Source organism: Periplaneta americana, chromosome 15 (assembly GCF_040183065.1).
Source record: "Periplaneta americana isolate PAMFEO1 chromosome 15, P.americana_PAMFEO1_priV1, whole genome shotgun sequence".
NCBI lineage: Eukaryota > Metazoa > Arthropoda > Insecta > Blattodea > Blattidae > Periplaneta > Periplaneta americana.
This window is the reverse complement of record NC_091131.1, coordinates 55276492-55292078: the sequence shown is the minus strand read 5'-3', so window position 1 is coordinate 55292078 and position 15587 is coordinate 55276492. Positions and strand designations below refer to the sequence as shown.

Below are 15587 nucleotides of genomic sequence, written 5' to 3'. Positions count from 1 at the left end.
TTTTTAGAATTCGATTCCAACATTTGAATCATACATTACAAACTGATTCTAACATTTGTTCATGATTCTTCCCAGTTTGCGATTCCAACTATTTGTTTGAATTGTCAACAAATGACTCACAGGACTCTTCCCTTTGCAAACCATGGGTAGAACAAAAACGTTCTACAGCTTTCGCATAGAGAGGTTGAGTCATTGGATGGTCTCTTTCTGGTTGGCTGAAACCATTCATTATGACCTACATTAGTCTACAAAATTATCCAAAATAGTGTTTCCTAATTTGCTATTGTAGGTAGAATCCTGGATGTTTCTACAACAGTATGTCAAGTTATGACGCATTTCTTAAAATATATTGATATTTTATTTAGTTTTGGAGTATATAATTACATAGAATTAATTTTTTGTAAATAAAACACAAATTACAGCCAATTTTCTTTTTTTTTTTCTCTCTCTCTCTCTCTTCTAAAATTAGAATGCGCAGATTATTCGATGGTGCAGAGTATTCACATATATACGGTGCATATTATCAGAACCAGACAGAAGGGGTACAAATAAGATGAAAGATACTGACAGGTATCTATTGTCTGAAGAGACACATACAAACTATGGACATTATTGACAATCCGTGTGTAAGTGATATGGAAATGAGGTAAGAACTTCACCATGTATCATCCGAAAAATATTCTAAATGAATGCAAATACTTTGGAAACTGCTCTCTGACCCATGAAGGCATTAAATCAGACAATACATGCAAATTTATACTTGCCTTTCTATTTCCTCTTTAATCCCTGAGGTAGGATGCACAATGAGCAAAATTAATAAGCCTAAGTGCTTAGATCTTTTTGATTCCCTAGAAAAAAATTAGAAGCAAAAATCTTCTCAAAACCAGAAGATTTTGAAGTGGCTGGTAAATAAAAGTGAACATTCTAATTGCTTTCAATATGTATTTTTACTGTCTGCCCTTTGTAATACGTTTTAATATAGATTGGTTAAAATAAACTTTTTCTCATAGTACATCCTCAACAGATGATACTATTTCAATAGTTAGTCACTACTGGTTTTCAAATTATAGACACTCACCATATTATCCCACTTTCCAGGCCAAGTCTGCTTTGTTGCTGAGCGTCGTTGCAGCCAGATGCACAGCCCTTTCTCTGGATCCATTACATAGCCGTTGATGTCCACACCATAGTTCCGGATACCAAACAGACCTGACGATTGTATTAATCAGTAAGTCAGCAGTTCTGGCAATGACCATGAAAACATACATAAAGTGAACACATTATTACAACAAGAATTTCAAATATCTTCGAAATCATATTTTCAATACAATGGTAATGTTTAATATTTCTCTTGAAAAGAAAGTTCTAAAATATCAATCTAAAGGTAAAAGAATCCTAGAAAGGTAGTTAAAGAAATTATTATAGATCATATGGCCTAATAAATTAAAGAAAATGAAGACGGTTATTTTCAATATTTTATATAGTAAGGTAAATTATTAGTCATAGTATACAATAAAATCGATACAAGATTGTTGTTAATAACAATTTATTTATTTAACTACATAACTGTACAGATTATATAAGTTTATACTTCATTTAATTTCCTGATTGTTGGTACTTCTCTGATGACCCAATTGTTTGAACAAGGAATGTTGTTTGTCGATCAGTAAATACACAAAACAGGTGCCTTAAGTTAAATTTTATGAACACAAGTCCTCTAAGACTCCAGCCATAAACAGTTTCTTTCTTTGGTCCACTGATAATTGACGTGAAAGAAAAGCAGGACAATTTTTGATTTTCTAAAAATGCCTCTCCAGTGAAATACGGACGTCTGGAAACCCTAGGTGGAATGAAGGGACTGGCAGAAAGATAAAAACCCAAATTGTAGTGACCTCTATTTTGAAGTTTAATTACCAAGTCTTTGTATATAAAACTTAACTGAATAATAATGATAATGATAATGATAATGATAATAATAATAATAAAGAATGAATTATTTATTAGATAATTTAATCTATGCCCTTCTATCTTTCCCAATCTATTTTCAGAAGAGCATTCCCAATCTATTTTCATCCCCATGAATGTATTAAAATAAACACTGTTATTAGCTTCTATCCATCATACGAAACTTTGTTGTAATAATAATATATTTATTATATATTTATTAGCTGTCAATTGACTTTTGTACACGTTTTTGATATTTTCATACATAGTGTTCTGTCCAAGAGCACGTCTTTCACTGCAAACCCAACATTCTCCAGTCATTCCTATTTTCTGTCTTGTCTCCGCATATGATCCATATATCTTAATGTCGTCTATCATCTGATATCTTCTTCTGCCCCGAACTCTTCTCCCGTTCACCATTCCTTCCAGTGCATCCTTCAGAAGGCAGTTTCTTCTCAGCCAGTGACCCAGCCAATTCCTTTTTCTCTTTCTAATCAGTTTTAGCATCATTCTTTCTTCACTCACTCTTTCCAACACTGCTTCGTTTCTTATTCTGTCTGTCCATTTCACATGCTCCATTCTTCTCCATATCCACATTTCAAGTGCTTGTAGTCACTTCTCTTCACTTCTACTCCATATAATGCTACATTCTACACAAAGCACTTCACTAGTCTCTTCCTTAGTTTTTTCTCCAGAGATCCACAGAAGATGCTCCTTTTTCTATTAAAAGCTTCCTTTGCCATTGCTATCCTCCTTTTAATTTCCTGCCAGCAGCTCATGTCACTACTTACAGTACATCCCAAGTATTTGAAGCTGTCCACTTACTCTACTGCCTCATTTAGAATTCGCAAGTTTACCTTCTTTACTTTTCTTCCTATGACCATGATCGTCTTTTTGCATTTATCTTCATTCCATACTGCTCACAGCTGCCATTTAGCTCCAGCAGCAAATTCCTTAGTATCATCTCCTCTTCTGCTAACAACACCATATCATCAGCAAATCTTATGCACATTATTCTTCTTCTTCCTACTATCACTTCTCCAATGTTCTGAAAAAACAGTTCTTCACTAAATCCTCCACGTAGTATTGAAGGGCATCCTTGACATATTCCTCTCCCTATTTCGCTTCCTTCTGACATTTCTGATATTATCAGTCTTAAAATTAAAGAGTTAAGAATAAAATTACAAATTAATTGAGGGGTCCACTGCAAGAGAGAGCTATACCATAAAATTCTGAAGGATGAGACTTCATATGTTTTACGTATCCCTATCATCTGTTCTCCTTTCCTTAAACAATATAGATGTAACATTGCACCAGCTGATGCTACAGTGCTGTGACTAATTCTAGGATACGACCCTTTTCCGTGAGTCTCATTTTTCTCCAATCATGATTGTTGTGGTCTGCTCTCTCTTGCAGTGGACATCTCAACTGGTAAACTAAAATTATTATATTAAAAGTGACTGAATCATATTATAACATGTCATCCAATTTATACTGTAAAATATATTGAATGCTGCTACATTCTGTGATATGAGAGCTTACCTAGTTATTTTTAATTAAAAAATGTTTTAATAAGATCACAATCAAATGCAACACTATTCAGTTGAAGTAATAAACACTGAAAACTCTATTGAAAAACAATATGTTGATTATATTCATTACACACAACATTGTATGTATTTTCTGAACTTTGTAAATTGTATCAATAGCAAGTTCGATGGAATTAACCTTCTTTTTCGCATTACAAATTAAATTAAATATAGAGTCAAAACAATTTTAGTTAACTTACAGGTTGCTGATCGATCCATCTTGAGCAGTGAATGGTTGGAAAAAACAGCCCGAACTTCGAAACACTACAACAAGAAATAAGAAGGAGGCAATGTAAATTACATATACTTTTTTTTTAACAAGATATTAGATAGAATTTTACAATTTGAACAATACAGTAATTAAAACAAAATACAAATACAAATATATACATACGGAATACTAAATAAATTTTACAAGAGAAAGAGTTCATCCAAAGGGCTGGACTCGGGAAGAGTACCCAAAACGCTCATTGCATTTCCACGTTGAATTGCGATACTTAAACGTCGACGCAAATAAGTAGTGCAACGACGATCACCAGTAATGGAGATCAAAATTTGGCCATACTCGAAATGGTACATTTTGTATAAGTGTATGAAATGCATTTAAAAAATGACCTCAAAGCTCTTAAAAAAAAAAAAAACAGATGGGGTATTCATATCATTTCCCTTTAAAAATGTAGACTTGTAGGCCTATTAAATTTAGGTGGTTTATGTATAAAAGATACCTAACATAAGCTTTATGGGACAATTCTACATAAAAGAACAGTTCATATTCACTATGTTTTACATAACAATATTAACATTTTTAAGTTAATGCCTATAGTAACATTTAGTAGTATTTAAAACAAATACAAACGAATGAAAGCTCTATTTCTTTAATTGATCCCATTTTTCTATGTTCTCTTTTACACAGATGTCTCTCTTGTTGTTGGTAAGATATGATTTTTTTTTTTTTTTTTTGCTGTTAGTTGCACCTCCCCTTGGTATAGTTAAACCCCCCTCCCCTATGAAAAAGCTCTGATTTCAGCACTGTAAACACGCAGAACAAATTAGGGAGAATCACATGCGTGCTTTGACTGGATGTCTGGCGCACAGCCTTGTCATAAGGCATTGTATCATGAGACAAAATTCCAAGCAGCTTCATCATTTTATCTCCATTTGTCGCAGACTGAGACAAATGTCGCAATCCGTGTGTGGCTAGCCTGTAAGAGCCTATGGCACTGCACTCGTTATGGTTTATAAAAAAAAGTTTTGCTGCTTCTTGTGTGTGCCTGGCCTAAGGATATTTTAGTGGAACATTTTGGACGACATATTGTTTAAATTTACATTCGGTAAGAAAATTTGTTCTCCATGCCAGAAATTAATAGCTTGTATGTCTTCAGAAAATAAACACTGGATATTATCACCAACACCACCACCACCATAATCATCAGTGGATTTGTTAATATTGTGCATTGTAGGTAATGGCACATTAATACACAATGTTGGAAGCTGCTATTTTCCTATTCAAGCATAATAAGTCTGTTCATGACAGATTTCACATCACGAGAAGTCACTAGAAGTTGCTACTTAAACAGTATGAAGTAAACTTTGACATACTCGTATGTATACACACTGCACTGTAATCAAAAGAATTCCTAAACTACTGCTTATTGGATGAGTGGAAGTACCATATACTTGTAGTAAGATAATGTTGATACATTAGTTTTAGTGTAATTTTTGTACTACAAGTCACAATTAATTACACTTCACTGTTAATGTTAATAAAACACTGAGCTAATGCCTGTAACAGTGTGTGCAGTAACACTTATCCCATGTACATTCTGCTGATTTCTCGTGATGTGATAACTTCACATTGTATTGTCAGCTGTCAATGAAAGACAGAGGAAGCTCCTTTGTTTATTGCTGACTCACAGTACACACACTACAAGGCTGACACAAAAGCAGGTAAGTCTCAAACAAACACTGATAGCAAATATTTCGAACTTGCTCTATGTTCAATTTATCTGAAACAATAATTTTGCAAATAGCTAGACTATTTATTACATAATTTGTCATTTAATCTTATGTAAGTAACAGCGACAACTATAATCATAATTATTTAATAATGATAAAAAATTGACCAATTCTGAGTTACTCACTTCATTAAGAATTCAGTAAAAATTATTACACAGAGAGAGCCATTGAAGTGCAAACCAGCGTGCGATGTTTATGCTATCGTCGAGTGTGGAGCTCGTTGCCATGTGCAGGTATCTAGAGTGGCAGTGATGCAACCATACATATACAGATTCCTTAATAATTTATGGAATGAAAGCAGTTAAAAAGTTACTTACTTACCAATTTTATGAAAGGAAGTGGTGAAACTGGCTGCCTTCATTATCCATCCATTTTTGGCACCTCTTCAAGAATCTAGCCAGCATTCTCTGTAGTTCTTGTTGAAAAACAGTACCAATCTCCTGACGGATATTAAATTTAAATTCTTCCAGAGTGTGTGGGTTTGTCTAGTATACGACATGTTTTACTTTACCCCAAAGATAAAAGTCGTAGGGGATTAGATCAGGGGATAAAGGGGCCACAAATCCCTACTAATAATTGTGTCCTGGTTGAACACCTCTTAATTTCTGTCATCGAAACAATGGCTGAATGAGCTGTGGTAGAGTCCTGTTGAAAAAAGGCAAAATCACGCTCCCTGTCGGTTAATTATCTTAAAAAAAAAAGAGGTGGGGGAAGGGGACAAAATCGTGTTCATGTCTGTATGTGGGCATCGACTGTTGTCTCATGAAAAATTGGTTCTATAATTCCTTCACTGTTTATGGCAAACCATACATCAATTTTCCCATCGTGGAGGGGCACTTCACGAAGGATATTAGGTTTTTCAGAGCACAAATAACGATTATTTTGTTCAAGTTCACATATTAATAAACATGGAACCAAGCCTTGTCCGAGAAAATATTAAATGTGGGTCTACTTCTCCGCTCAGAAAATGTAAGCCTACATACACAATCACCTTAAGTTCATGTATCACAGTTATTTTAAAAAATTTTAATTTTAACAATTATGTAGCTCTTTGCACAGAGCTATAAGAAAGTCCTATTTGTAACAAAAGGCACTGAATAGATTTTTAGGAGAATTTTTGAAGCAATGACCAATTTCATCTAATGACTCTTTGGTGAGAACCCTATTCTGCCTGTTTTATTTCTTAGCCTGGACACTTCCTGTCATTTGAGAGTTTTACAAAGACCAATGATTGTTATGACCTGGAGCTTTTAGGCAGTCCGCACATGGACCTATTCAGGAGGAATGGAATGGGTTGATTCAAATCACTAATAGTAACTTAACTCACTATTAACAGTAAAGCAGTTCCGCACAGAGAGCTACTTTGCAGTGACAGAAATGGCAGTCTCATGCATTCGATCACACAAGGCGAAGCTTTTTCGTTGTGCAGTCATGATGGCGAATACAGAGTCTAGTAGCAAGAAAGATATTAATAGGTATAGGTATAGGTATCCCCGTAACATGCCATGAAGGCACTTGGGGGGGCATGGAGGTAGAGCCCCATGCTTTCCATGACCTCGGCACTAGAATGAGGTGGTGTGGTCGGCACTATACTCTGACAGCTTTTTACTCCCGGGAAAGACCCGGTACTCAATTTTATAGGAGGCTGAGTGTACCTCAGGGCCGTTCTGAAAGTTTGGCAACGAGAAAAAATCCTGCCACCACGTGGGATCGAACCCCGGACCTTCCAGTCCGTAGCCAGCTGCTCTAGCAACTGAGCTACCCGACCGCCCAGAAAGATATTAATAATAATAATAATAATAATAATATTATTATTATTATTATTATTATTATTATTATTAAATTTCGATGAATAAAATGTTTTATACCTGTCTTTGGATTTATATTCTCACTTCTCACATGCTTTTCACGTCAAATCTTACCTTGAGCAGCCTGGCAGATAGTTGTTATAAAGAATGGATGTCTTTCCACTTCCCCTCACAAATTTAATGTTTAAAATTCGTTCGTTTATCTTCAATCAGAGTTGAAAACGGGACTGTGATGTTGGTGACTGAGAGACTGGAATAGCTAGGTGACGAGGATGTCGAGTCATCAGAAACTGGTAAGTAATGCATAGCAGACAGGTTATTGAGTAGTGCCATGTGCAGACTCCCGATGAATTACACTGAAAGGGATTCACAAGTTATCAGTTTGTAACTGTGTCCCAAATGAGTACCTTCAGAGTATCTCCGTGTGCGGACGGCTTTACACTTTCATCAAATCAACTCTGAACTTGACGAGTTGAGAGTGTTAACATATGTGAATCATAAATAAATAAACGTTGTTCAGTAGAAAACATATGCCGAGTAGTCATAATACACTACACTGCAATTACATAGATAACAAACACTCAACTACTAATAAATGAACCGTTTCACTAGGCAACCTTGCCCACAGGCAGGAACCAGATGTGTGCTCAATGATAACAAACACCGCACACTGGTTCGTACTTCAGTGGCTCACTTTCTATTTCACGTACACATTCCCAGATGAACTGATTTATAATACTGAATACAAAAAAAATTTCATTTGATAACTTGGAAGAAGCTGTCTACACAAACATACAAATATACAGGTTTGTTGAAAACTCCATTTCAGTGAAAATCTCAATCGATTTTTTGTAGCACCACAATGCTACAAAATAAAAAGTAGGCCACCCAGATTCAGCAAAAAAAATTTAAAGGTGAAATTAAAAATGACAGTGGCATTGTAATTGTAGTTATGATCTACATACACCAACATACATATTGGCACATACAAGGGACTGTATCAAGCACTCTTAATTTTAAATCATTAAATATTCGGTTAATATATCCATAATACCTTTAAATGTTAAGTCACTTATGCACTTAATAGTGCCTGGAACATGACAGATAAATTATGTGAGCAGCTGCAGTGTAATATAAGAAGTTCAAACATTTTGCCAAGATCTGGAATTGACAGAGTTCCAGAAATATTATGCTAGCACTCCTTGTGAGTCAATTTTGGATCCACCTCTTACAGTAAGGATCCCTTCACAACATCTTCTCTAAATGAAATCTTGTGACTTTCACCTTGTTCATATTCAGAATCAAGCACATATAAACCACTAACTTATAAATCAATTTTATAATATTCTTTGGCATACAACAGGGATAATATAGCTACTTGAAATAATAAAGATTAGGAGACAAACAGAAACAGAAAGAAGATATTTAGGTAAGTGATAAGTGATAACTTATGTCTCAATTCATAATTGACGAGAAATAATGTTTTAAATTCCAGCTTTTGATAGGACAATGTCACGTTATTATCTTGAGTACAAGAAAAGTGATGCTGGACGACAGTTCTTTTATACCTATACCAAAACCATCTTTTTCCACTACAAATTTCATTTGGGGACTCAACGCAATTTGAACTCAGATCTCCTGCATGGAAAATTGTTGCTTTAACAACTCCTGGACATAAATAAAATAACACTTCTTGCTTTCAACAAGCATGAAGCAGCTAACTCTACAGCGTAAATATGTTGATATGAAAACTAGAGATTGAATGAACTTGCCTCTTCCCGCCATCCCTTGAGAGCGATAAATACATTATTAGACCGGCATTCTCTCAGAACTGCTTCGACTTTTGAGCTTCGTTCGTCGTAGTCTCGAAAAGCTGGATTGAGTTCAACAGAATCTGGCTGAACATGGAACACATCTGGATAGCGTAACAACTGCATCATCACATCTGGTCTGACAAGCCCCACCTGGTAACCTTCCACAATAAATGGTCGACAGTCACCTTGCTGTCGATCTGAAATCGTAACAGAACACATAGTTTTATACATTCTTTCCATCTTGTTGTTCTCAATGGTAAAATTTGCTACTACACTTACTATGAGACCTAATGCTCACTCATAACTTCAAAACCAGGTGAAGACAAAACGTTTTCAGTGCTAAAAAACACGTAGCATTATTATTTTCTTCGAAAGAAAAATCTAGGTACAAACCCAGTGTGCTAGACTTACAGCATATACAGAGTGTTAAAAACATTCAATATTTTGCAAGATGGTAGTATTCATCAAAACAAGAAAAAAAGTCTAATAAACATTGATCCTAAAATTAATATCTTCCGAGATGAGAGTAAGGCCTACTTGTTCATCAACAACATAGATGTTCAATGTGATTTCCATTTAAAAAGAGCATTCAATGTTCTGAATATGATAGTGTTCATAGTAAATACAAAAAAATCTAATAAACAGGAACCCTAAAATTAATATCTTTCGAGATACGAGTAGCCTACTTCTTCATCAACATCAAAGGAGATTGCCATTCATTGTAATGCATCGTTCTGCCTTATGTTTTAGGGACTCACATCTCATTACCTTTTTCCCTTTAGTTTACTGCATTTCCGATAAGATACTATATAGTCAATAAGAAACAAGCAAAGAGCTTACATGAGAAGATATGCTGTTTTTACAAAACCAATTTCCAAGCTCTTGTTTCGTACAAAATTTGATTTTAGTACACATGTTCACTGGACTTCTTTCCGTGTTTTGATGACTGCTACCACCTTTCAGAATATCTAAAGTTTTTTTCTTTTAATGAAACTCACATTGAGCATCTCCTATGATAATTAACAGACATTATTGGTTCTAAGTTACTTTAAGACATTATATAAGGTACGTTAGGTCCATCTGCACTTATCAATTCATTTTCATTCATGGGTTTAAGGGAGGTGCGATATGATAGTAGAGACTGGATTAATCTTGCTCAGGATAGGGACCGATGGTGGGCTTATGTGAGGGCGGCAATGAACCTCTAAGTTCCTTAAAAGTCATAAGTAAGTATTATTCAAATGACAAGAACATAACAAAACTGTCTTACATTTATTATAGTTCTAGTTTTCCAGTATCTACAAGTTGGTGCCTTTTTTGTTAAAGCAGGAGAGCACATTAGATGATCTGTTTCCAGTATCTCCTGCTGATCAAACAGCATGCATAGTGAGCTTGTTATTATATCGACTCAAATACAATATAAGAAGAGAACTTGAAAACATTATGGAAATACATAGAACTTTTGAATGTGAATAACAATTTCATCAAAAGATGTCGGGAATGTGTGAATGTAGAAGAACAACACTTTAAACAACTCTTGTAACACAGTTAGTACTCAATTTAGGGGTGGCCGATCCTTAGGGACCATAGAAACCGTGCCCCACCAATATTTCGTTAAATTAAAAAATGCACGTTTTTTTAACGCAGTGCACTATATTTATATGTTTGAGTTAAATGAGGCATATAAAACATCTGAAAATATTTGGGACTAAGAGGGATAAAGTTACAGAAAAATGGAGAAAGTTACACAATGTAGAACTGCATGCATTGTATTCTTCACCGAACATAACTAGGAACATTAAATCCAGACGTTTGAGACTGGCAGGGCATGTAGCACGTATGGGCGAATCTAGAAATGCATATAGAGTGTTAGTTGGAAGACCTGAGGAGAAAAGACTTTTGAAGAGGCCAAGGCATAGATGGGAAGATAATATTAAAATAGATTTGAGGGCGGTGGGGTATGATGGTAGGGATTGGATTAATCTTGCTCACGATAGGGACCGATGGCGGGCTTATGTGAGAGTGGCAATGAACCTCCGGGTTCCTTAAAAGCCATTTGTAAGTAAGTATATAAAACATCTGTCAATAAAAACTTTAAAGAGCATACAAACTGAAATTACAAAGTATGACGGGCTCTTCATCTAGTGGCCCTACAATTTAAGTCACTTTGGCGCCCATTTTTCGACGTGCTACATGATACACTTAATAGAATTCCATTGTTTCCTGCTGCATGACGACGGAAGATTGTGGGACCAAACTGCCATGGCCCTAAATGGAATGCAGCGGCAGTATTGTACGGATCGACTTTAGTTGCATCTAATTTCGTGTGTGGTACGTGTTAAGTGATGAAAGTATAAATATGAACAAAGTTAAATGTTTCTTTATTTTCACCTGCAACAGAAAAGGTCACGAGCCGCCACTGAACTCATTACGAAATACAAATTTAGCTGTGTCCATGATATTAATGAAATTTATATGAATAAAACTCAGTGGCGGTTCCTCGGGGGAGGGAAGGGAGGAACGTCCTCCTCACATTTTCTTCTTTTGAAAGTAAATACCAAATGAAATATATGCCTTGAAATTCGAGGAAGATTCGATAATTTTTAAGTTCACAGCTATAAGAAAAACTCGGTTGATCGAGTTTTAAACGACGCGCGCTCGTGTGCTGTAGAAAACTGTGAGAAAGATGCGAGATTTTCTGTGTAGAGGAAATGCACTCCATTCCTACTCTACTGCAGTTAACACACATAGACAACAGCGCACTAGCGGCCAGAGAAAGAAGCAGAGTTTTAAAGCAAGTAAATGAACGGAGAGGGAGGAGATCCTCCTCTGAATCAGCGCACGGGCGGGAAATAGAAACCGACTGGTCTTGCAGCAAGCTCGCTACCGCTGCCATCTAACGATGTTGCATTCAACCGGACTATAACACATCTAGGAGGAGACACAGCAAAAACAGTTTTAACGCAACGCTATGAAAGACACCATGTAAACTTTTTTTGAAATTATAAGTCAAAAATATTATTCATTGTACTTTATATAGGCTACTATTCATGGTTTGAAACTTTCGTGGATATTTGAAAGTTAAAGTCGGGTTTATGTAAAACAAAGAGGAAGTAGTTCTACGTAGTTGGCCCCTGAAATTCACTTCTATTCATTGTTTACTAGACAGGGCAACAGCCAAGTTGTCAGTTTTGTACAAATATATTTGAAATTGAAAGTAGGTACTCCAAACTACATCATTTTTAACATAAAAAATTAATCGGCCACCGGCAGCTTTGAACAATAATGATAGTATGACTTTACAAGAACTGACATTCTTCAAAAGCATGTGATACTGAACTTGTAAAATGTACATGTGGCAACACAGACCACGTGGGTGGATGCAGTGTTCTCGCTTTCCTCAGATTATTTCCCATTCTCATTTCCATTTCCGTAAAACGGTTCCGGTTACAAGTTAGTAACTAGTCTCTTCCAACACGTGTGATGCTGTAGTGTGCTCGAAAAATGCTGCGAGGTTGTGAATTTCCTTGTAATTGTTAATTTGTGCAATTATTCAACAATGAATAGAAATGAAAACATAATATATTTTGGACAATTTAGGAAACTCAGTTTACAAGAACAGATTATTGCTATACAGAAGGGAAGGCCAACCCCAACACTACCTGGTCTTACATGTATGCATGTAGGCTAATTTGTAGCATGTTTCATTCAACGAGGTGTCATTTCGTGCTGTTAACTTCTTTCCTCCTCTTAAGAAATATGCAGGAGCCGCCACTGATAAAACTAGCCGCAGGTTACAGATCGGTAATGAAGTTATCTACACCAGCCAACGAAGCATGTCCGATGAAGTGATGCACATGTTCCGGGCGAGAGCCGTGTTGAATTTAAATGTTGACTCAGTAACACAGTTTCAGAAGCTATTGCGTCACTTTTACGTCCTGAGACGTAAAGTGAGCTGATGGGTTTAAGACAGACGAGTATTATTTTACATAGCTGAAACGCAAATACAAAAAACAAACATCTTACATAGCGCCAAGAAGCCGTTCCGTGCATTCCGCGGAACTGGCTGGTTGACCCATCTTTTATTTGGCCTGTGGCGTCTTTGCGGTGGTTCTATTTCGTGTTGAAAACACAGCCAGAGAGTCCCATCATAATATGAGAGAGTCTAGTGTTGGTCCAAAGATAAGATCAAAAAATCTAGATGTTGCTGTAACGTTTGAAGAGCGATACTATTTACCACTACTTTCCTATCGAGAATCATGTAACTTTCATTGTTTTAACCTGACAACTTGAAAATACACCAAATTGTGATGTCTGTTCTCTTTCCCTCTTCCCGCGTCCTACAGATACCAACCACGTTAAGTATCAAAGAGGGTATGAGAAGTCGGCTAGGAATGTTGAATAACACTAGTGCTGCAGGCGAACAACCATTCCCTAATGTTTCTCTTAGCAGATTTGACAATCTAAGTGGATCTGCCGACATAATAAGCCCGCAACTACAGCGTTACCGATACCGATTTCATTCCAGCTAACGATACAGTCCCACGTTGCTAACTTCTTCTGTGAAAACTTTTCTACTGCAAATGCAAAAGTTCCATGTCGTGTTCACATGTTAAGCCAAAAATAGCGCGCAACACGCTACTTTTCGTGCTGCTACACCTCTGTGTTGATTTTTCAATGCATTTTGTGTTCATGTTCGCGTGAGGTATGATTACACGTCGCTACTTCTGCTGCGCAACTTTTGTACTGCAGCTGCAAACGTTGCGCGTAATGTTTACACATAACCCAAAAGTAGCGCCTTGTACGCTCCTTTACGTGCTGCGCAACCCGAACGCTGCGAAAGCTGTGATTGGAGGTTGCGAGTCTCTTCTGTTCGCACACAAGGCGCTAGTTTTGCGGCCACAATTTAGTTGCAACTTTGCATCTCTGTGTTGATTCTTCAATGCAGTTTGTGGCTATATCTTCATCAGGTTTCAAATTATGAAATCCAAGCGACAGCTTTTTGTTGTGGCAATCGACATGTGCAAATTCCACAAACACTCTTTTGGTTCAAGTAGGTTTATTATTTACTTTTCTGTTCTAATATTCGAAACTGACATATTTTTTAATTACAAAGCTGTTATAAAAACGCCAATATATGTATTTCAATGATAACGAATAGCACTTTTCTTGTAAACAATGTTGACAACCTTCTTGTTTGAAACTATGGACTATTGACGTCCTTCGCAAGTCTTTCGTGGCTCCGACTTAAAGAACGCAGAACTTTACACACTTTGTCTTTTCTATACTCTAACCACGACGTAAATACCAGATCACTTATCTGTGGCACGCTAAGTATACCTCTTCATAGAACATCTTGTTATTTATCATCTTTTACAGTATCCACCTCGCGTCAATGGAATTCCTTGTCACAAAGTATTAGGGGCTGCAAGACAAATAAACACCTTTAAGAGCAGCTTAAAAGATAACCTTATTAGCATTTCACTGCAATCATACTGATTTAAACTATCACTGACTACATTGTTACTTCTTTCTTTTAGACATCATCCTGATTGTGCTGTATTTTCAAAATTGTCTCATAATAATCTCTTTCTATTATCTAATATTATTTGAAATATATTAACATTCTATGTATTTTAGCTTAATTCTGCTACACAGTTTATTTCAGTGTTTAATTAATAGTTCATAGTATTTTGTTGTTTAATTCGTAAATAACTCTTGTATACATGTAACTCTAATCTAAATCAAATTGTTGAATTCTTGTAAGTTCATGCATAGGGGAATGTCGGGTAGGGCCGGACGGCAGGTGTGTCCGGACACTTACAGTTTTCGTAAATGCCGTAAGATAGAAGCATGTTCTTGAGTGCGTTTAGAAGCCTCCCTCCAGAGTACTGAATACACATCAGTGTGTAGCTCTACCTCCTGGTGTTAAGTGTGTACGTCATTGTTCGTGATTTCCATTGTGTCTGCTCTCCGCCTCAGTATTATTCAAGACATCACTACTTTGAAATAAGGTAAGTGAAGGGCATCTGCCAACTACTGTTGTGTTTATAGAAGTGTTAGGGAACTAATTATAGAAGTACGCTTTAAAATTCAAGTAACTTTAGAAATGGCGGGAATTCTTTCGTTGGCGTGTGTATCGGGTAAGACCGGACAGTGCTTTGTCGGGTAGCACTGGACACAGAAATAAAATGCTTTTCTGTGTTACAGAGCTCACTGTTGGAGGAGATAATGCCGAAATCTGAAGAAAAACATAATAAAAAGGGATGTTGGACCGAAGAAAATATGAAGCATGCCATGAATGATGTACTAATGGAAAAAATTAGTATTAGAGAAGCAGTTAGGGTTTATGGCGTTCCGAAGAGTTCTCTGCATGACAGAATTAATAAAATAAAGAAAGGGAAGGAAGCTAATGT

General features: G+C 36.2%; 1 protein-coding gene across 1 annotated transcript in view; it reads right to left on the bottom strand.

The window, feature by feature from the left end:
- Positions 1 to 15587, bottom strand: part of LOC138714977 (uncharacterized) — a 63784-nt gene that overhangs the window by 22973 nt on the left and 25224 nt on the right. The window contains exons 3-5 of the mRNA XM_069847315.1: positions 9130 to 9368; positions 3734 to 3797; positions 1079 to 1209 (exon numbers count right to left, since the gene is read on the bottom strand). Of these exons, the coding sequence (XP_069703416.1) occupies positions 1079 to 1209; positions 3734 to 3797; positions 9130 to 9368 (434 nt within the window). The remainder of the gene's footprint in view (positions 1 to 1078; positions 1210 to 3733; positions 3798 to 9129; positions 9369 to 15587) is intronic.